At 37.8% G+C, this 24,050-nt stretch overlaps 2 protein-coding genes across 7 annotated transcripts in view; one reads left to right on the forward strand and one right to left on the reverse strand.

Moving 5' to 3' along the window:
• Positions 1-405: 405 nt before the first annotated feature.
• Positions 406-7,507, reverse strand: LOC117316554 (poly [ADP-ribose] polymerase tankyrase-1-like). Of its 6 annotated transcripts, none has more exons than XR_004529877.1 (4): positions 7,208-7,507; positions 5,387-5,792; positions 906-2,795; positions 406-835 (listed from the first exon to the last, which is right to left on the reverse strand). XR_004529877.1 is itself a non-coding variant. In XM_033871197.1 (4 exons), the coding sequence occupies exons 2-4, from the start codon at positions 5,790-5,792 to the stop codon at positions 1,600-1,602; spliced, it is 1,542 nt and encodes a 513-aa protein (XP_033727088.1). In that variant the 5' UTR covers positions 7,208-7,507; the 3' UTR covers positions 406-1,599. The 6 variants fall into 6 exon arrangements, 2 of the variants coding, with proteins under 2 accessions (XP_033727088.1, XP_033727087.1); XR_004529876.1 differs by having other exon boundaries at positions 406-870; XR_004529875.1 differs by having other exon boundaries at positions 406-765; positions 836-2,795.
• Positions 7,508-12,231: 4,724 nt separating this feature from the next.
• LOC117316294 (PHD finger protein 20-like protein 1) overlaps positions 12,232-24,050 on the forward strand; it is a 32,625-nt gene continuing 20,806 nt past the window's right edge. Inside the window, exons 1-8 of the mRNA XM_033870833.1 lie at positions 12,232-12,294; positions 12,791-13,254; positions 15,014-15,167; positions 15,768-15,852; positions 16,321-16,406; positions 18,500-18,560; positions 20,230-20,280; positions 21,952-22,005. Of these exons, the coding sequence (XP_033726724.1) occupies positions 12,247-12,294; positions 12,791-13,254; positions 15,014-15,167; positions 15,768-15,852; positions 16,321-16,406; positions 18,500-18,560; positions 20,230-20,280; positions 21,952-22,005 (1,003 nt within the window). The 5' untranslated portion in view covers positions 12,232-12,246. The remainder of the gene's footprint in view (positions 12,295-12,790; positions 13,255-15,013; positions 15,168-15,767; positions 15,853-16,320; positions 16,407-18,499; positions 18,561-20,229; positions 20,281-21,951; positions 22,006-24,050) is intronic.

Raw genomic sequence — 24,050 nt, forward strand, 5'->3', positions numbered from 1 at the left:
GGCCAGCACTCTAACCAACCGAGCTGTTGCAGTCCCTTAAAATATGATAAGCAGAACTATATGTAATTATGTATGAAACCCGTTTCTTATATTCTGCCTGTTAGGATAAAATTAAATTACATGTAATAAATTCCATAACTATATTGACACTCGGGTCAGATATCTTCTATGCTGGCCCTAACAGTGTCTGATTTGGACTTTAACTGTACAGCTTTTTAAGAAATTGGCCAATAACAAGATAATAATTTTTAATGGTGTTAAATCGGAACTGTCCTGGTGAATCATTTTCCAACAAAATAATCTGTAAGAACTTTTAAGTTTATATGTATTTCTTAATTTTTATGGACCATCTTGAAATGCCAAACCTCTACAATGCTCTTAAAATATTAAATGGTAAAAATGTTATTGCATTTATTGAGATTAATTCACTAAAGTAAGAGTTTTTCCCCTTAGGTGAAATTTTGGATCTCCTTAAACCAATAAACACGGTGAATGAACCTTGATAAATCATCCAGTGTCAATACACTCTGTTCACATTGACCAGTCAAATAAATGTACATGTATTAAGTTTACAAGATATCTGAGCTAAAGCTATCTGGGCTTTCTGGATACGCTGCAGCAGGGACATGCAGTTGGGGCCATAAACTGGGAAAATATAAATATTCTCACACATCATTCTATGCTCTACACTGCCATCTCAGTGTACAGAGATGATAGTGTAGATGATTGATAAGCAAGACCTCTCATACATACAAGTATGCTTACCTGGTCAATTGTCTGATTAGGACAACTGTGCTTACCTGGTCAATTGTCTGATTAGGACAACTGTGCTTACCTGGTCAATTGTCTGATTAGGACAACTGTGCTTACCTGGTCAATTGTCTGATTAGGACAACTGTGCTTACCTGGTCAATTGTCTGATTAGGAGCTTTGATTCATTTTGAGTGTTTGCTCAATCCGACTAAAATATCAAAGGCACAAAAACTTCAGTAATGTACCTTTGTTTAGAATCCTTCCAATGTATATTTTTCTTTTGTCGTGTGACAATGATTCAAAGATGAGAAAATGTATCAAAAGTGGTGCCTAATAGCCGGCCATGCATCCTCTGTGAAACGGAAGTAGTCTGTATATTTTAGAGCAGTATGCAAGGGGCAATCTGATTGGTTGACAGTTCTGTGAACAATAATAACTATAATTGTCGACCATTTGGACCACTCAATAGCCTACTTCAATTCCACAGTTGATACATCTGATCTTCAAGTGTTACACCTTGTTGATATAGAAAGAGTAGGAGATACCTACCAGAAGCTAGACGCCTGTGTTTAAATGCTATAGAATATTATATTATTAATATTACATGCATGCTGATCTTCAAGTTGACCTTGCATGACCTCTATAATTTGTTGTAATATAATCTCATTAAATGTAAAAGTCACATTATTTTGATTTTGATAGGGTACTTAACTTTGGTTTTTAACTTCTTTGTACATTTGTGCTATGTTTTTAAAATTATTTTATCTTTTTTTTTATGTTTCTGTCATAAAATATGTAGGAAAATGTTTATGATTTCATATTCTCTAGTGACATCAAACATTAGTCTTAAGTGAACATTGTTTGAAGTTCCTTTTTGTCAACCAATTCTAACATCAGTTCACATGCGTTAATGTAGGCCTTTATTTTGGGGGGAATGGGTAACTCAGAAATGGCATCCCGTATGTTTCTTGTCTGTCCAAGAATCAATCTGATACACATTCGACACTGATGAGAAAGACTGAACTGCTCATCCAGTAATGGTTCAAACTGATGGCGTTGTGGGGCATATACATCGGTACCATGTCTGACGAGGTGGACGTCATCGCAAAGCTGTAGCCATAGTCTATCGACCTTTCCTCCAGCGAGGTACAAATACTCTGTGAGTGTGAAGTCTTGTGAGAAGGAAGACAAATACATTGGTGTCTCGTGTGCTCTGTTTCTGACGTTGATGCATGCACCTGCATTGACCAGCAACTTGATCATTGAGTGACATGGTTTGGAGTTCTGACCAATCAGTAAATTGGTTAATTCTTCTGTTGGAATTTTCTTCTTTCGTTTCTGATATTCTATTGAGGTGGACACTAGGACTTGTGTACTGTTTGGTGAACATCTATCACAAGCAAGATGTAGCGCAGTGTTTCCATGGTGATCACTAATACTCAAATCACAGTTTTGTTCTATCAGAAATACTACCATCCTCTCGGAATTGAAGATGATTGGCTGAAACAATGGTGGCCATCCAAATATATCCTGGGAATTCACAGAGGCTCCATGTTTGATCAGATTCTCTGCAATGTTTTGATGACCTCGTTCTATTGCACGATGTAATGGTGTTCTTCCACAACTGTCACTACAAGTGATGTCTGCATTGTTTGAAAGTAAAATACTGACCGTAGTTTCAAACCCGAAGAAACAAGCATAATGTAATGCTGTTGTTTTCCCTGAATCTGTGCCATTAACATCGACCCTGTGGGCTAACAGTTCTTTTAATGCATTGGTACAGTTTCTAAGGACAGCAAAATGGACAGGTTTTAACCCCATGCTTGTTTCCACAAATTTTTCGACATCACATCCTGCACGGATGAGTCGACAAGCCATGTCACTGTGACCTAGTTCCAGTGCGTATGTGAGTGGCGTCTTCGCGTACAGAATAACAGCGTCCAGGTGGACTCCCCCGTTTATTAGTGATGTCAGCAGTCGAACGTCCTGTCGTTCTATTGCTCCGACAATTTTGAACTGCATCTCCTTTTGGCGCATCTTGGCTGGAACGCAGAATAAGTTTAAATGAAAAAATGTGCAGAAAAGTTATAATATAAGTTATAACACAGGTAACTATCAATCGAAATGATACACACCTGAAGATATTTGTTCAGGCTTAGTAACTTTGTTGAGGAATCTATATCACTTATAATATGGTCATTTACCAACAAGATCACCATTCATACTGGTCACAGGTCTCATATGAAGAACCTGATGACAATTGTATATGTATTAAATAAGACCAGTCTGACCTGTCAGAGTACAATTTTTACAACCTTTTCCATCTCAATCACAATAAGTTATAGGCCAAACATAGCACTAATTACTTCTTTACAAGGATTTCTACATCAACTAGTTAGTAGCTTGGTCCCATGCAGACAATTTTATGACAATGGAATACCTGATATATAATGAACTATCATCCCTCACAATTAATTGTCAAGTTGATTATACTATACATATGAAGTAGCCCAACAACATACTCTACGGAGTTCATTAATATTTTTTGTTGTCTGACTGTCAAGAAACTTTACACATTAACTGCTCACCATTGTCACATCTTGTTTGAGGATATGTATAAATATCGAACACTTCATTTTAAATATGACAAATTCAATACATGTACTTAAGTATTACATTTATAATTTTTTATTGACATATGGGTTGCCTATGATACCTGGTTTATATAAGACATACCGCTGATTACAACAATACAACATTGAGAGATGAAGTATGATTACAACAATACAACATCGAGAGATGAAGTATGATTACAACAATACAACATCGAGAGATGAAGTACGATTACAACAATACAACATCGAGAGATGAAGTATGATTACAACAATACAACATCGAGAGATGAAGTATGATTACAACAATACAACATCGATAGATGAAGTACGATCACAACAATACAACATCGATAGATGAAGTATGATTACAACTATACAACATCGAGAGATGACGTACGATTACAACAATACAACATTGATAGATGACGTACGATTACAACAATACAACATCGAGGGATGAAGTATGATTACAACAATACAACATCGAGGGATGAAGTACAATTACAACAATACAACATCGAGAGATGAAGTACGATTACAACAATACAACATCGAGAGATGAAGTACGATTACAACAATACAACATTGAGAGATGAAGTACGATCACAACAATACAACATTGATAGATGAAGTACGATTACAACAATACAACATCGAGGGATGAAGTATGATTACAACAATACAACATCAAGAGATGACGTACGATTACAACAATACAACATCGAGAGATGAGGTACGATTACAACAATACAACATTGATAGATGACGTACGATTACAACAATACAACATTGATAGATGAAGTACGATTACAACATCGAGAGATGACGTATGATTATAACTATACAACATTGATAGATGACGTACGATTACAACAATACAACATTGATAGATGACGTACGATTACAACAATACAACATCGAGAGATGAGGTATGATTACAACATCGAGAGATGACGTATGATTACAACTATACAACATCGAGAGATGACGTACGATTACAACTATACAACATCGAGAGATGACGTACGATTACAACTATACAACATTGATAGATGAAGTACGATTACAACAATACAACATTGATAGATGACGTACGATTACAACTATACAACATTGATAGATGAAGTACGATTACAACAATACAACATTGATAGATGAAGTACGATTACAACAATACAACATTGATAGATGAAGTACGATTACAACAATAAAACATCGAGAGATGACGTACGATTACAACAATACAACATTGATAGATGACGTACGATTACAACAATACAACATCGAGAGATGAAGTACGATTACAACAATACAACATTGATAGATGACGTATGATTACAACAATAAAACATCGAGAGATGACGTACGATTACAACTATACAACATCAACAGATGAAGTACGATTACAACAATACAACATCAAGAGATGAGGTACGATTACAACAATACAACATCAAGAGATGAAGTACGATTACAACAATACAACATCGAGGGATGAAGTATGATTACAACAATACAACATCGATAGATGACATACGATTACAACAATACAACATCAAGAGATGAAGTACGATTACAACAATACAACATTGATAGATGAAGTACGATTACAACAATACAACATTGATAGATGAAGTACGATTACAACAATACAACATCAAGAGATGAAGTACGATTACAACAATACAACATTGATAGATGACGTACGATTACAACAATACAACATCGAGAGATGACGTATGATTACAACAATACAACATTGATAGATGACGTATGATTACAACTATACAACATCGAGAGATGACGTACGATTACAACAATACAACATTGATAGATGAAGTATGATTACAACTATACAACATCGAGAGATGACGTACGATTACAACAATACAACATTGATAGATGAAGTATGATTACAACAATACAACATCGAGAGATGAGATTACAACAATAAAACATCGAGAGATGAAGTACTTGTACCATTACAACGAAAAAATATCAAGAGATGAAGTACTTACTTGCTTGCTCAATATCTGAAAGACCAAAACCCCTGCTCCCACTTGTTGGAGAGCGGTCTTCTTCAAAAAGAGATGGCAATGGAAATTGGCTGAGAGGAGGAGGCAGTGGCACAGGAGACTGTTGATCAGGTGGTGGTGGTGGCACAGGAGACTGTGGATCAGGTGGTGGTGGTGGCACAGGAGACTGTGGATCAGGTGGTGGTGGTGGCACAGGAGACTGTGGATCAGGTGGTGGTGGTGGCACAGGAGACTGTGGATCAGGTGGTGGTGGTGGCACAGGAGACTGTGGATCAGGTGGTGGTGGTGGCACAGGAGACTGTGGATCAAGTGGTGGAACAGGAGACTGTGGATCAGAAGGCGGTGGTGGAACAGAAGACAGCAGATCAAGAGGCGTGTCTAAATCCATCTAAAAACAATCAAAATCAGGATATTGAAAACAAACCTAAACCATTAGACCTGTTTTGATGTGAGGATGAACAGAGTTTACAGTCCATGTTATCAGCTGGCCTTCATTTCTTTGTTAAAGTTGAATAAAACATCATCCTCTACTTTAAACTGATACAAAATCATCAGCCTCCCCTGAACTGTAAACCCGGGTTAACAGTCATCCCCCTGAAATATAAACCCTGGTTAATAGTCATCCCCCTGAAATGTAAACCCTGGTTAACAGTCATCCCCCTGGACTGTAAACCCTGGTTAACAGTCATCCCCCTGAAATATAAACCCTGGTTAACAGTCATCCCCCTGAACTGTAAACCCTGGTTAACAGTCATCCCCCTGAACTGTAAACCCTGGTTAACAGTCATCCCCCTGAACTGTAAACCCGGGTTAATAGTCATCCCCCTGAACTGTAAACCCGGGTTAACAGTCATCCCCCTGAACTGTAAACCCGGGTTAACAGTCATCCCCCTGAACTGTAAACCCTGGTTAACAGTCATCCCCCTGAACTGTAAACCCTGGTTAACAGTCATCCCCCTGAACTGTAAACCCTGGTTAACAGTCATCCCCCTGAACTGTAAACCCTGGTTAACAGTCATCCCCCTGAAATATAAACCCTGGTTAACAGTCATCCCCCTGGACTGTAAACCCTGGTGAACACTTGTCTCCTCAGATCTGCAAAACCTGGTTAACAGTCACCACCCAAGACTTAAACTCTTGGTAACAGTCTCTACCCTGAGCTGCAATCCCTGGTTAACAGTCATCTCCTCTGGACTGTAATCCCTTGTTTACAGTCATCTCCACATCACAGTAATCCTTGGTTAACAGCTGTAGCCCTGAACTGTAAACCCTGGTTAACGGTCATTACCCTGGACTGTACACCCTGGTTAAACCCTGGTTAACAGTCATCCCCCTGGGCTGTTAATCCTGGTTAACAGTCATCTCCCCTGAACTGTAAACCCTGGTTAACAGTCATCCCCCGGGGCTGTTAACCCTGGTTCATCTCCCCTGGACTGTAAACCCTGGCTAACAGTCATTACCCCTGAACTGTAAACCCTGGTTAACAGTCATTACCCTGGACTGTATACCCTGGTTAAACCCTGGTTAACAGTCATCTCCCTGGACTTTAAAATCTGGTTAACAGTCATCCCCTAGGACTGTAAACCCTGGTTAAGTCTCCAACCAAGGGCTATTAACCCTGGTTATCAGTCTTCATCCAGGATTTCCAACCCTGGTAATATCAGTCACCACCCGGGACTTTAAACCTTGTTGTCGGACTTGGGCAAGGCTATGGCTACGTAATGTCGACTTGCGCAAGTCCGATTTTTTTTTATAATGCTGCAAGAATAAAATGCTTGGCATCTTTTTACCATGTATACTTACATCGACCAAAGCCAGTAACTTATTTTTGTTCCTGATGCCCCAGTAGGTTCGAACCGTTTAAATTAAACGAAGGGAGTCGCGCTGTTATTGGAGTCCTTTTAGGTTACTGTTCTGTCAGGACTGTCTGTTCATAGTCTCTGCTGTCTATCCACAGTGGCGAATACATCAGCGATCATCAGTCGTGGATTCATATAACATGCACTGCAACATCGCCAAGGAAATGGCGACGTTTGAGCACGCATTTTTCCGTCTGAATCCTAATTTGGCTGAGTGTTTACGGGTTATCTCCCTCTAACTGACGTAAAACTAATATCTCACTTGTACATTTGGGCCGTGTCCAGGCCGTGCTGATCGATCTGTTCCGATATGTTCGAAAAATGGTTACATTAACAGAAATGTCAGTTCTCATACTTTTTATTTACATTAATTGATTTTTATTTATCTGGAGATCAGTAATTTGTTAAGCGTTGTTAGGGTTTTACTGAACTTCAGATTTTTTTTTGACAAACCCACTGGGTTTTTCGCAGAGACGTAATTAAAACGTTATATCGATCGTTTATGCGGACAAACCGGTTCGTCAGCTTTTAAATGTTATATTTCAGATATAGCCTATATCTTGACGGACCTGCAAATGTTAATACAGGCCTTGGAAGTCTTTGACAAGGCTCGTCTGAAAACAATATAAAATCACCAGGTCCGTCGATCTTTATTTCATAAACGAACAACACCGGTCAAAGCGGTCTAACCTGCAGGAGTATCTACCTGTGGCAAAACACAACCTAAACAATACATGTAATTAGTTTGACCAAAGACGTATATATCACATGATATATAGGCCGATATCTGGTTTTACTTAACTAGTAACTAGGCAATTTAGGGTAACTATCTTTTTTGGGCTTTAAACCCTGTCAAAATGTAAGTTTTCTGAGTTATATTTTTGTATGACTGGCTTGATAAAATCTCATATGAAATGAAAAGTCATTTAAGATCCTGCATATATTAGGTCATGGAAAGGGCTTATTCAGTTGGTGTGGATTTTAAAGGACTATAATAGCGGGCCTTTGTAGCTAAGGCTGCTGGGAGTTGGTTCCAGTCCGTCCGAGGGAAGGAGGTCGATCCATTATTATTACCAGGAATATTTTAAATGTATATTTGTCTCTGGTTCGAGCATCAGAGGTTTAATTGTAATATAGTCGATCTTCACTGCATGCAAGTATTTTGTTTATAAGTTTGTAGAAGTATACTCATCTGGCGTTCTTCCTCAAGTGACAGCCATCCTAGTGATTTCAGCACGTCATTGTTCTGGAGTAGCCCATTAATTGAGACATGATACTAGTACTGTTCCTAGTTGGACCAGAGACTTGTATATCAGGTATAGACGTCTCTGCTTGGACAGATTCCAGCTGGTTGATATGCTCACAGGGACCTGAGAATTTGTTAAGTTTACGTATATTTGGACCTTTCTTAGTGTATGAAGTCCAAATACACATAGACTGTTACAAATCCCCGAGGTCCCTGTGAAGGTGATCACTATAATAAAGGTCCAGGCTGAACTGGTATACTCCAGTTGGGGTCTAATAATGTTTTGTATGTTTGAGATTTTTTTTTTTGCCTTTCTCCGTATTTCTTTTGTCATATTCCTTCGGATAAACCCTAGTGTGTCTACACGTTTTTGATGATGCGTTGGAAATGTGCTGGGTCCAAGCAGAGACATATATATATAGATATATGTATCTGGTCCAAGCGGTCAAGAAGTCTTACTTAATGTAACAGATATTACCTACCTGATACAATTTCTAAGGTTTGTGTTTGTGGGTAGTCAAATGAGGTGTAATTATTTGATCGTTACCTAGACATTCGGATAACAAAACATTATCCGCATTGCCAAATCGTATCTGCCAGTCATATCCCATCATTTCTGAAGCATGTTATATAAGATCTTGCTGTAGTGCCAAGGCTGCCGACTTGTAATATTGGTGTTACCGTGTAGTAATGTAGTTTGTAAAGAAGTTGATAAGGAACTTTATCAAAATCTTTTTGAAATCAAATAGAATAATGTCTATTTGTTGGACAGAAAACATATTTTAGCTAGCTATAGGTCATGAATGGTATAGAGTTGCGAGATCCAGCTTCTTGATTTCCTAAATCCACGTTGGATGTCGTTTAGGATAATGTGTTGTTCAATGTTGTGAATGATGTTGCTGTGAATTATGTTACTGTGAATGATGTTACTGTGAATGATGTGTTCTAAAAGTTTTGTCACATATTGATGTACAGTGTATATATAAGAGAGACTTGGTGGTCTTGTGGCTCAATCTAATTAAAATTAGACTTGTGATTTCCGCTCCTCTACGATACACTGCAATACAAGTAGAGTATCGTAGAGGAGCAGAAATTACAAGTTTAATTTTAATTAGATTGTCTTGTGACTGTCACTTTTATTTTGAAGACTGTGATATATATCGATGATGTTTCAGCAGTCTTTTTGCAATGTAAATGGAAGAGCCTGTGTCGATAGAAAATTGGTAAAAGTAGGAAAAGGAGGAAGTTCTATAGAAAGAGAGCGTAGGCTCTATATTATAACAACCAGAAACGGGTGTTTTTTTTAAAAAGCGCTTTATAATCGATTCCAATGTTGTATCGGTGCATAAATAGACATGAAATGATGTTACACATTAAAATTAGACAATTCCATTATAACTTTAGTTCCTGACCCCAAGTACCTGTGGGTCCAGTAGCTTTTTTGGGGGTTTAGGCCTACACCATAAAATATTGTCTGGACACCATTGATAGTGATGTTGGTTATTGTATCTCACTTTTGTTTTGAACCGTCAATATACATAGATGGGCCTCGAATACTAAATAATATTAATAAGTATTTTTTTGAATGATGATATAAAACGCACAAAAATTAAATACCCATACAAACTCCATAACCGTACATTACAACAATTGTTAAGTAGCTAGATTCCAGAAAGAAATTGGACACGCATATAAACAACATTACATCAAACGCAAATAAATCACTAGGATTTTTGAAACGGAACCCAAAGATAAACTCACAACACATCAAAGAACATGCATACAAGGCCATTGTTAGACCCAAACTGGAGTACTGCTCCTTCATATGGGAACCCTCACAACACAAGTCAAATAAACCAGTTACAAAAAATACAACGCAGAGCAGCACGATACGTACAAAACCGATACCGTCAACACAAGCTCAGTACAAGACATGCTAGACAACTGAAATTGGCCATCACTACAAACAAGAAGACTACAAACAAGACTCATTCTATTCTACAAAATCATATACCAACATGTATCCATAGAATATAGCAACATCCTTCACCCAACAGACTCTAGAACCAGACAAGCCACCCCTACACTTACATGTACAAACACATATATATCTGCTACCAAGGACACGTATAAATTCTCCTTCTTTCCTCGCACAATTACACCACAGGTACTTGTGGACATGATTATGATGTTTTTAATTTAAATGTTACATTATAGACGAGTACATTATTGTATTACACTCGCATGCTTAATTTGTAAAAAAATATATCCTACCTTTGCCTTACTGTATTTATAAGGTCAAGGCACGATATATAAATTTTTTTTTTACAAATCAAGCATTCGATTGTAATACAGTAATTTAATTTACTCGTCTATAATGTAACATTTAAATTAAAAACATCATAATCATGTCCACAAGTACCTGTGATCGGTTCTCCCTTCGACAATTTCCGGATTTCTTTCACCTTTGGAGCCAAATGTTACACATAACAAAAATGGCGTCGGGGGGAAAGGTAGGTATAATCTTCTTGCACAATATGACGGTTTGCCGCGTATTAGAACAGTTTTGGTGAATCTAACTAGAGAAATCTAACGCATTTAATAGTTATGCAAATACAACTAATAGCAACTGGTGCTGGATTCGGGCCACGTGCCTGGCATAAGGCAATGATGTATGCCGCATCAAGCGTTGCGTCATCGCTGATATTGTACTATTATTTTTGTGTACATAACAAAGCGCGCTAAAAGGCCGGTGTCATGTTGCGCTTTGAACATCAACTCAATGCTTTGTAGCCAGATATTTTACTTTAAGCAACGAATTTAGGACACGGTATTGGTCGTTTTCCTTAAGCTTCATCGTGGCTCAAACGGTTGAACTGAGACCAGTTAGCTGCGATAACGTAGCTCTGGACGACGGACGGACACTTTCTGACAGATGGTCGTCGTCAGAGCTACTGATTCCCTTTCATTGACGGTAGTGTTGCAAAACAGTGAACCTCGAAAATGCTACAAATAGCGGATATCGTATAACTTTGGAGTTTAATTAAACATTTCTAATACAATTTTGCAATGTATTATAGCCTACCTTCTAATCTGGAAATCTTTAATTCACATATTCTGATATACTGCTCGGAGTTGTCTCCGTGATCCGCCATGATACTTCTCGAAGAACTCTCGCGAGGATGCTGACCCGAATATGGAATCCGTGACCATATATGGATGAAGCTACTACGATAAATAAATACATAATCTGAGATATTTAACCACTGTTTTGTAACTCTTAGTCTTGTGAAGAAAAGGAATCTTACTTTGAGTAATTAAAGAATTTCAGAATGAATTGACCTTCCTCACCAAGGTATATAACTCCGAATCCGTTTTTCTGTTGAAATCTCGCGGGAAATCTCATTAGCATCAATTAATTTTGGTTTCCTTATTTAAGGAAATTGACCTTTACGCTTGTATCAAAGATGGCGGTATGTTTGAACTGATACCTCTGTGTGTTTTGCTCGTTTTGGATTTTACTATTTATTGTCAAACAATTTACATAATGTGCAGGTTTGTGGCTTGAATATTGATAATAGATAACAGAATCATCAATTTACATGTGTTTTTTTATCCGAGAAATTTTAACCACAGCTAAATACTGCCCGATGTGAATCACATCGGGGCTTGCTACACTATCGGCAATGGGAGGCACTTCATACCCTGCTGGAGAGCAGTGTAGGCATGCGCAGGGTATGAATATTCATTCTAGGACCAGTTCGATTCGTTTGTGGAAAAAACCGGTACGTCAATATTTTATGTAGCCGTCATAAATCTTGACAGACCTAGGCCTGCAGATGTCGTTACATGTCTTGAAAGTCTCTCAGAGCTCGCTTGAAAGTAACTTATTTTAAAATCAAGCTCTGTAAGCGAACAACACTGGTTCAATGATAAAAGACTTTGATATAGTACGTGGAAGTTCCAAGAAGTTTGCAAATGCGCAGCTTTCCATCTAATTCGAAGGGTTCTGATATTAATATCGCCTTTCAAGCTGACTACGTAGAAAGAACAACAGAAAATTCGGACTAATTTCCATCCAGTACACCTGCATATAGCTGAAATCTGCAAAATTGTTCATGTACTATGTTCATAAACAACATGATGTATTCCCTTAACAACAGTTACACTAGCCGCAGTCATGTGATAAAATCTGTGTGATGAAATAAAACGACAAAAAAAAATTGAATTCAGACCTTATTCATATTTAAAACATTTATGACAATAGCAATATATTTTCAGGATGTAGAGGTAGATGAAGACATTGCTATGGATACATCAGAACATCCATTGCCCAAGTCAGAAATAGGGCATATGGATGAAAACTGTACAGGAACTGTAATGGAGAACATCAGCTCAAAACCTGAAGCTGACCTTGATATGCAAGTTGGTTCTCCTCCTGATCCTGAAGATGCACCACCCTCATCTCCATGTGGAATCAATGAAGATGGTTTGCTTGACAGCTCAGCAAGTAGTCGAGCTAGTTCTGATCGTGGAACTCCCAATAAGCAAGGGATGAAAACCCCAAGTGGAGGAGGGATAGGTGGAGGGGCGGGGATGGCTGATAACCTGAGTACTTGTTCTACCGGTTCATCTTCTTCCCAAACCCAGGTCCAGGGATCTGTTCGGGGAAAATGTCCTAACAGACCAGGAATCATTTGGAGGAAAGGAGAGAAAGTTGAAGCAATGGATTTCATGAAAAAATGGTATGTATTGCAAGCATTTTTAGCCCACCATCATCAGATGGTGGGCTATTCAAATCGCCCTGCGTCCGTGGTCCGTCCCTCCGTCCGTCCGTAAACAATTCTTGTTATCCCTATTTCTCAGAAAGTACTGAAGGGATCTCAAATTTCATATGTAGGTTCCCCTTGGTGCCTAGTTATGCATATCGCATTTTGAGACCTATCGGAAAACAACATGGCCGACAGGCAGCCATCTTGGATTTTGACAATTGAAGTTTGTTATCGCTATTTCTCAGAAAGGACTGAAGGGATCTTTCTCAAATTTCATATGTAGGTTCCCCTTGGTGCCTAGTTATGCATATTGCATTTTGAGACCGATCAGAAAACAACATGGCTGACAGGCTGCCATCTTGGATTTTGTCAATTGAAGTTTGTTATCGCTATTTCCCAGAAAGTACTGAAGGGATCTTTCACAAATTTCATATGTAGGTTCCCCTTGGTGCCTAGTTATGCATATTGCATTTTGAGACCAATCGCAAAACAACATGGCCGACAGGCAACCATCTTGGATTTTGACAATTGAAGTTTGTTATCGCTATTTCTCAGAAAGTACTGAAGGGATCTTTCTCAAATTTCATATGTAGGTTCCCCTTGGTTCCTAGTTATGCATATTGCATTTTGAGACCAATCAGAAAACATCATGGCCGACAGGCAGCCATCTTGGATTTTGACAATTGAAGTTTGTTATCGCTATTTTTCAGAAAGTACTGAAGGGATCTTTCTCAAACTTTTTTGCAAGTTCCCCTTGGTCTGTAGTTCTGCATATTGCATCTTGGGACCAAAAGGAAAACAACATGGCCGACAGGCTGCCATCTTGGACTTTGACAATTGAAGTTTGTTATCGCTATTTATCAGAAATTGCTGAAGGGATCTTTCTGAAATTTCATTTGTAGGTTGCCCTCTGTGCCTAGTTATGCATATTGGATTTTGCGACCAGTCAGAAAACAACCTGGCCGACAGGCAGCCATCTTGTATTTTGACAGTTGAAGTTTGTTATCGCTATTTTACAGAAGTACTGAAGGGATCTTTCCTCAAATTTCATATGTAGGTTCCCCTTTGTCCCTGGTGTTGCATTTTGGGACCAATCCGAAAACAACATGGCAGACAGACAGTTATTATCGCTAAATCTTCAATTTTATATATAGGTTCCCCCTTGTTTGAAAAGTACTAGAGGGCTGTTTCTGAATTTACACAGATTAGTAAGACTTAGAGGAAGGGAAAAGTAGAGAAAAGATCAATCTGACATGGAACCTATAAAGATCATTCAATGGTGGGCGCCAAGATCCCTCTGGGATCTCTTGTTTAATTTAAAGAACCCTATTCCAATTAAAATGATTACATAACATTTAATCCAAAATTTGCAGTTACTCCTCAAAAATTTTCCTTCTCAGTTCACCAACTTTCTTTCCAAAATGTGACAAAAAATAGTGAAAAGACTGAAATTAAATTAATGCTCAAAGGAGCAACAAAAATATCTGAACAGGTATTATAACTCAAAACAGTTTGGTAGCATGTAGTTAAAGAGGCAATACTTAAAATTAGGCTTCACAACAAGGTTTTTAGTTGATAAATCATGTGATTAAGCAATTTCTAAAACTTGCAGGCAGCATATATGGTTTCCATCTGGTCAGTTTTTGCCAAAAAAGACAAAAAGTCTCCATCAAGTTAATGAAAAAGTTTTTTTTTAACCTTGAACCGAAGTTTGAAATGTGTTTTGTTCCAGGTATTCAGCCAAGATAGTGGACATTGATGACGACGAAGGGACAGTACTGATCCACTTTGAAGGATGGAACCAGCGTTATGATGAATGGGTGGAAATGGGCAGTGATAAACTTCGCCCAAAAATGAGACATTCTGGAAGGAAGGAGAAAAAGAAAGCGCCTGAGTGGGGTAAGACTGGGGATATTTGTTTGTGTTTGTTTAACGTCGTATTAACAGCCAGGGTCATTTAAGGACGTGCCAGGTTTTGGTGGTGGATGAAAGCCGGAGTACCCGAAGAAAAACCACCGGCCTACGGTCAGTACCTGGCAACTGCCCCACGTAGGTTTCGAACTCGCAACCCAGTGGTGGAGGGCTAGTGTTAAAGTGTCGGGACACCTTAATCACTCGGCCACCGCGGCCCCAATAAGACTGGGGATTATATAGATTAGTCTGTAGATGTACAGTATAAACAGTATTTTATGAGTGAATTATGTTAAAAATTTGTAAATAAAGATGATTTCACGAAAACTTGTTTCCTTTTTCCATTTTAATTATTAGGTTTTCATCAGAAATATAATAGGCAGCAAAACTGTTCCATTTAGTGGACTAGTTACCGATGTTCTAAAATAGGGAATGCACTGTAGGTCCAGTCATGAACTTTGAGTAAGAAAATAGCTATACAATAAAAATTTCCTATAAGTAAGTCAGAATGTTCTTAAAACATGGCATGTCGTTCGTGATCACCAGTTATTGATCCATTGTTTGTTGTTCTACAGGAGTATAAGTTGGGAGAACATGTTTACGCGCGATGGACTGATTGTAAAATGTACCCAGGCAAAGTTACAACTGTACAAGGTGATGGTAAGTCATTCCATTAAAGGAATAATAAGCTAACACTACTGACCAGTATTTAGGTGATGTTGCTCTAATTTAAAGAAAATGTCAAAGACTTTTGTCCCTGGCCATTATTTTTAACCTGGAGATTGTTGTGAACCCAGACATCAATTTTATCAACTTACAAATATACAAAGTATTAAACTTTCTATTGACATTTAGCAGTTTCAGAAGTCAAAACACAAATCTGAAGATGGAAAATATATGTCAAATAAAAACAAATATCCTTGCCAACACAGGAGTCCAGACTAAATTCTGGGAAGACGAGTTATACACAAACTGTATTGTCAAGAGTTCTATGGGAGCCCTGTATGTCTAAACTAAGCCCTATTCCTAAAATGGAAATGATACATATGTATGTACCATTTACTGAACCCTGCCTCTATGATGATAGATCTAGACCAGGTTTATGAGATGATAATAATGTATTTTCAGGATCTTATGAGGTTATGTTCTATGATGGATTTAAAAAGACTGTCCAGCCGATGAACATCCGACCGCGGTCTGTGGATAGTAAACAGGTAATTCTTCAAGAATGTAATAAGCATGTGTTTATTTGATCAAGTTGTAATTGTAGATGCATTTTTAGCCCACCATCATCAGATGCCCTGCGTCCGTGGTCTGTAGTCCGTCCGTCTGTAAACGATTCTTGTTATCTCTATTTCTCATAAAGCACTAAAGGGATCTTTCTCGAATCTCATACGTAGGTTCCCCTTGGTCTGTAGTTATGCATATTGCATTTTGGGACCAATCAGAAAACAACATGGCCGACAGGCAGCCATCTTGGACTTTGACAATTGAAGATTGTTATCGCTATTTCTCAGAAAGTACTGAAGGTATCTTTCTCAAATTTCATATGTAGGTTCCCCTTGGTCTGTAGTTATGCATATTGTAATTTGGAACCAATCAGAAAACAACATGGCTGACAGCAGCCATCTTGGATTTTGACCATTGGAGTTTGTTATCGCTATTTCTCAGAAAATACTGAAAGGATCTTTCTGAAATTTCATATGTAGTTTGCCCTTTGTCCCTAGTTATGCATATATATATCATTTAGGGACCATTCCGAAAACAACATGGCCGACAGGCAACCATCTTGGATTTTGACCATTGGAGTTTGTTATCGCTATTTCTCAGAAAATACTGAAGGGATCTTTCTCAAATTTAATATGTAGGTTCCCCTTTGTCCCTAGTTATGCATATTGCATTTTTGGAACCAATCTGAAAACAACATGGCTGACAGGCAGCCATCTTGGATTTTGACAATTGAAGTTTGTTATCGCTAATTTACAGAAGGTACTGAAGGGATTTTTCGCAAATTTCCTATGCATAGGTTCCCGTTGGTCCCTCGTATTTTGGGACCAATCTGAAAACAACATGGACGACAGACAGCCATTATCGCTTAATCTCAAATTTCATATTATATAGGTTCCCTATGTTTGAAAAGTACTAGAGGGATGTTTCTCAATTTACACAGATTAGTAAGTGGAAGGGGAAAATTCAGTTAATGTAATGTCACCAATCTAATTAAAATCTAGATGGTTATTCTCACTACGTTACATGAACATCTAACAACATCCCATTATGGATCGCGTCAGGGTGACCTTTTAGATTAGCCAATCAAATGACTACTTCAGAATCTTGGAAGTGAATTTTATGTATGCGAATTAGCATGACTAGAGAGCATATCTTGCATTATCTGTCAATTTGTTTCGAGTCATTTCGTCCCACCAAGCATATAGCTACATGCTGTGACAAAATGGTTTGCTTCAACTTCATCGACAAATAGACAATTTGCCCTGAAAGTGACATACACATATCTCAAAGGTCATCAGAATGTGACTCGTTATGGAATGTTGTTAGATGTTCATGTAACATAGTGAGAATGACCATCTAGATTTTAATTAGATTGGTGATATCACTAGCTACTAAATAGTAGATGTTAGACTCATTAAAGATACCATCATTACTAATAGGTCAGATTTCAAGCTACCATGAATATATTTGAAAACTCCATAAAGTTTGGTTTGTTTGTTTTTGATGATTATCTGTATGAGATTTATATGTATGTTATCTAAACATCTGATGAATGAGGACACTACAGGTATGTCTGAAAAAAACCCATTTGTGCTACCCTGGAGTAGGGAACAAATTGTATTGTTTTAGCATAAATTACAACTGTTATTGCAATTATTGAGCTTTCCGTATAACTTTGCTGTAAACATTTTACATTTGAATTCATTGGATGATTGTTGATATCTGAAAGCAGAAATATGAATCCCCCAAGGATAGTTTTGGGTCATAAACGTTTGAAAAAATGAGTGTTTCAAGACAATTTGATGGAATCTTCTTAAAATTTTATTATATTAATAGTAAGACAGTATAGTTTTTTTCTTAGAAATTGAACATTGATCATCAAAAAGTGAAAATCCCCAAATTTTGTCCCAAAATTATCCAAGCTGCTTCCGGTCTCTTAATGACAATGACTGTGAACTAGAGATATAATTATGGTTTGAACCACAGTGATAGTATATGTAGTTCTTACTTGATACTCAGGAAAGTTAGTTGTTGCAGCAGCTGGAGAATTGTTACAAGGCTTTCGTTTGTTTTTCAGAAAACAGAGATTATCAATGTTTTACCAAAAGAACAACGGCGGAAATCTAATGAAGAAGAAGGTATGTATGCAGGAAAATTTTCTCAAATCCAGACTGTTTATTTATTGTTAATCTATTGTAATATCAGTATTTAGTTTTTTATGACAAGTACTGTGGGTTCATCATTGTGGTATTCTGTTTACAGTTACCGTAAATATTCGCGTATAGTGCACACTTTTTTTCAAAAATTGACAAGTGAAAAAGACCACTGCGCACTATACGCAAGTACAAGCCTTTTCCCAGTCAGAATGAATGTGATTTGACTGAGATTTGTGATCGTTTCCTTTCACAGCAGGATTGATTTAATACTTATATAAATATATAACATATATAAAGCATTTAGATAGTAATAGTTAACAAATAATCAAAGAAATGAATAGTTATTTTGATGTTTAATTCCTTGAAATTGTGTATTTATCAGCAATTACGTGGATTTATCTAAGTCGATCGTGAGCCACACGTTCCGTACACATACGATCTCACTTGAGCATGTTCCCGTATTCAGGTCCAAAACGATGTATAACATCTCAATTAACATCAAACAAAACTTGAAATGATATAGCAGTACTTAGTTATTTCATACTTCTAAATTAATCATCTTATAAATCCAGAGTGCTGCCAGAAACTGATAACGTTCAACTTGTTTATTTACGGAAGCTGTAACAGCACGCGTGCGCAATTAGGCAAGGGTAACACTAATGCCTTAATCTCGTGCGGCAGTCACTGACCAACTGGCCATATAAAATACGATCTGACTGTGAAAACTACCGGGGTACTCTTATTTATCGTCTGCACTGTAGATTTATCCATTACACATGTTAATTCATTGACATAAAAGTTGTGACCAGCACGACGACAGCAGACTTGTTTCCTTACTGTATACAAAATGGCGGCCTGTGTTACATTACGCAGCAGTCAGCTTACTAGTCAATCTTGTTATAATTGAGCTTAATTAGCTTTGTATGTTCGTGGACAGATACCACAAGAGATCATACCTGCGTGAAAATCACAAGGTAATTGAGGGTAGGATTAATTATTTTGTTTGTACAACAGCGTAGATGGGACCGATACAATTTGCAAGCTGACTAGGCCTTTTGTGGTATAATGTAAACAACCTGTCAATCCAATGTGTCAAATTTGACCGGTGATTCCAATTAAATGTGGTAAATAAGCTTTCATAGGTTACAAATTCCTATCATCTTATGCTTTAGAATTCTTCTACCGCTCAGTTGAATATTGAATATTTTTTTTTTTTTAAATGAACCTCAAAAACGTACCTGCGCACTATACCCGAATATTTACGGTACTACAGTAGTCAGTATTTAAAGTTTGTGTGCTTGTGTTATCACAGTATTCTTTATGATATCAGTGATTAACAAACATATTATTTATATTTTATTAACCATAAGGTAAAAAAGTAAAATTTTAATTATATAATATACAGTCAAACTTTGTTATCTAGGAGTCAATGGGGTCATAAAAAATCTTCTAGATATTCTAAGTTTTCAAGGTAATCATTACAAGTACTGTACATTTAATGCAGAACTTTTACTCTCAGAACTGAATTTTTTTTGCTTTAAAGAGTTTGATATAACATAGTTTGACTGTATGAATATTAAAAGATATTTAAACAAACAGGAAAAATGTTGATTTGTCTTTTGTTGTGAATATTAAATTGTTTGTTGATCAGTCCTGGGGGTCCTACCAACTCCTACTATGCTGAGTGAAGAGTCAGAGATTGGTGAGTAACACAGCACATTACAAGCCTCACAAAGGAAGTTCAATGTCTTTACTATCATAGAAGTGTACTTCAATAACTTTTCTTTTCTCTAATCTTTTTTCTGTTTTGTTTGTCTGAAATATTAGTGGGGTCAAATATTTCCTAGACTCTAATAATATAAGCTGTGTGCAATCCTTGTAGGAAAATTGGGGCCGCAGTGGCTGAGTAGTTAAGGTGTCCTGACACTTTATCACTAGCCCTCCACTTCTGGGATTGGGAGTTCGAAACTCAAGTGGGGCAGTTGTCTGGTACTGACCCTAGGCCAGTGTTTTTTCTCCGGTTACTCAGGCTTTCCTCCACCTCCAAAACCTGGCACGTCCTTAAATGACCCTGACTGTTAATAGGATGTTTAACAAACAAAAAAAAGGAAAAATTCACTGTAGCTATTGTATAGTATTAACTATGATACTATCCTGGCAGTTTTATTAGGTTCCAGCTGGCTACAATAAACGAGAAGTCTCCAGATCTGAGGTATCTTTACATCATCTGTTAATATGTAGATATACTTGTAGACTTGAGTTTTTCCCTGGCTGTTAAGAGGAAGTTAAACAAAATAAACCAAACTTGTAAAAAGTACATGACTTCTGACAAAATTCCAAGAAATATTTCATCCAGAGTAGAAATTCAGACTTTACCAATTAAAATTTAATTTAGACCAGAATTGTTTAATTTATTACCAGATAAATGTGTTTTCTTGTATCTGCAGAATTCTTATTTATAGCTACTTCATTTTCACGATAAACAGATTTTGATCATATTATATATATAACATTATAATTGAAAAAATAGAAAAAGTAATATACATGTAATATATATATTGGTAGTGTATGAGAATACCTCATGTTTCCAGGTGCAAATGTCAAGGTCACATTTACTATTATAGATAATCTTTGTCATCACTCTGATACCTTCATTTTAAGACAGATTTTAATTGTTTTTTCATGTTTTAAGGGGTCAAGGTCACGATTGCTATTTATAGAGAAAACTAGTCATCAATCCAGGAACATCAATTTAAAAGTTTTTTTTATCAAACATATTGATTCAATATAGAAAATACATGTATCTCAGATGTGTTGGCGTGCGAAGGGAATTGTATCATTTGTGATGCCTTGTTGGAAATCGCATTGAAGTAAGATTAAAAAAAAACCAAGAACTGATTAACAGTACAACTCGTACATTACTGGCATGTGTGTTGTTGCGCATGCTTCAGGAACAAAAGGCCTGATTTAAATCATCAAGATATCAATAATAATTTCTTGAACAAAACATTTATTCAAAATCTATTTCTTGGATTCCACAGTGAAAACCCTTATCTTAGCTCTTCCCATTTTTGTTGTAAACAACATTCAATGTAAAGATGAAGGACTATTTAGTATTTATTAAGAGAATTTGTATTTTCATACTCCATAATCCAGGGGTTAGTTTAACAATATTTTATTCAATATTCATTCAAGCATACATACATTTTTTATGATTTGGGATGGAAAAACAAGCTTAAAGAAAGTTTATATTAATTCCTTCGGTTATGTTCACTGTTGCTCTCCTTGTTTAATTGACAAACTTTTAACCCTATATAACAAATCTAACATTCTGTGTGTGGTTGGTTCTTTCATACTAATCCTTTATATTTAGAGGACAATGTTGGAAGGCGGAGGTCATTTCAACTCAGGTCAAAGGTCAACCCAGGTAAAAAGTCTGCTTAGCTTGCAATATCAGATGAAAGAGGTTATGATATTAGTAATTTGTAATTGACTTTGCTGTGGATATTATGCAGATACTGAATTTTTATTTTCAAATAAAGGTTACAAATAGCATGGTTTTAAAATCTTCTGAATCAGATATTACATTCCAAGAGCATGACTGAACATTTGTTTGCTAAATGTGGTTGACCTTCCTTTGCAATCTCACAGGTGTTTTCAAGCTTTTTCTTTCCTACAGCAGTTTTGAATGTCTTCACAGAGTCCTCACCTTGTTATGCCTGACTGACCCCACAAAGTCATCACCTTGTTATGTCTGACTGACCTGACAAAGTCCTCACCTCGTTATGTCTGACTGACCTGACAAAGTCCTCACCTCGTTATGTCTGACTGACCTGACAAAGTCATCACCTTGTTATGTCTGACTGACCCCACAAAGTCCTCACCTTGTTATGTCTGACTGACCTGACAAAGTCCTCACCTCATTATGTCTGACTGACCCCACAAAGTCCTCACCTTGTTTTGTCTGACTGACCTGACAAAGTCCTCACCTTGTTATGTCTGACTGACCTGACAAAGTCCTCACCTTGTTATGTCTGACTGACCTGACAAAGTCCTCACCTCGTTATGTCTGACTGACCTGACAAAGTCCTCACCTTGTTGTGTCTGACTGACCTGACAAAGTCCTCACCTTGTTGTGTCTGACTGACCCCACAAAGTCCTCACCTTGTTGTGTCTGACTGACCTGACAAAGTCCTCGCCTTGTTATGTCTGACTGACCTGACAAAGTCCTGACCTTGTTATGTCTGACTGACCCCACAAAGTCCTCACCTTGTTATGTCTGACTGACCTGACAAAGTCCTGACCTTGTTATGTCTGACTGACCCCACAAAGTCCTCACCTTGTTATGTCTGACTGACCTGACAAAGTCCTCACCTCGTTATGTCTGACTGACCTGACAAAGTCCTCACCTTGTTGTGTCTGACTGACCTGACAAAGTCATCACCTTGTTATGTCTGACTGACCTGACAAAGTCCTCACCTTGTTATGTCTGACTGACCTGACAAAGTCCTCACCTTGTTATGTCTGACTGACCCCACAAAGTCCTCACCTTGTTATGTCTGACTGACCTGACAAAGTCCTCACCTTGTTGTGTCTGACTGACCTGACAAAGTCCTCACCTTGTTATGTCTGACTGACCTGACAAAGTCCTCACCTTGTTATGTCTGACTGACCTGACAAAGTCCTCACCTTGTTATGTCTGACTGACCTGACAAAGTCCTCACCTTGTTATGTCTGACTGACCTGACAAAGTCCTCACCTTGTTATGTCTGACTGACCTGACAAAGTCCTCACCTTGTTATGTCTGACTGACCTGACAAAGTCCTCACCTTATTATGTCTGACTGACCTGACAAAGTCCTCACCTTGTTTTGTCTGACTGAGCTGACAAAGTCCTCACCTCGTTATGTCTGACTGACCCCACAAAGTCCTCGCCTTGTTATGTCTGACTGACCTGACAAAGTCCTGACCTTGTTATGTCTGACTGACCTGACAAAGTCCTCACCTTGTTGTGTCTGACTGACCTGACAAAGTCCTCACCTTGTTATGTCTGACTGACCTGACAAAGTCCTCACCTTGTTGTGTCTGACTGACCTGACAAAGTCCTCGCCTTGTTATGTCTGACTGACCTGACAAAGTCCTCACCTTGTTATGTCTGACTGACCTGACAAAGTCCTCACCTTGTTATGTCTGACTGACCTGACAAAGTCCACACCTTGTTGTGTCTGACTGACCCCACAAAGTCCTCACCTTGTTATGTCTGACTGACCTGACAAAGTCCTCACCTTGTTATGTCTGACTGACCTGACAAAGTCCACACCTTGTTGTGTCTGACTGACCCCACAAAGTCCTCACCTTGTTGTGTCTGACTGAGCTGACAAAGTCCTCACCTCGTTATGTCTGACTGACCCCACAAAGTCCTCGCCTTGTTATGTCTGACTGACCTGACAAAGTCCTCACCTTGTTATGTCTG

Source organism: Pecten maximus, chromosome 18 (genome assembly GCF_902652985.1).
Source record: "Pecten maximus chromosome 18, xPecMax1.1, whole genome shotgun sequence".
In the NCBI taxonomy this organism is placed as follows: Eukaryota; Metazoa; Mollusca; class Bivalvia; order Pectinida; family Pectinidae; genus Pecten; species Pecten maximus.

Bases quoted from the DNA above. Each gene is read 5' to 3' on its own strand.
- LOC117316554 (XM_033871196.1), bottom strand. From the start codon at position 5,792: ATGGATTTAGACACGCCTCTTGATCTGCTGTCTTCTGTTCCACCACCG. The intron at 2,796-5,386 runs GTAAGTACTTCA...TCTGCGTTCCAG, and splicing joins TTCAGATATTGAGCAAGCAA to CCAAGATGCGCCAAAAGGAG.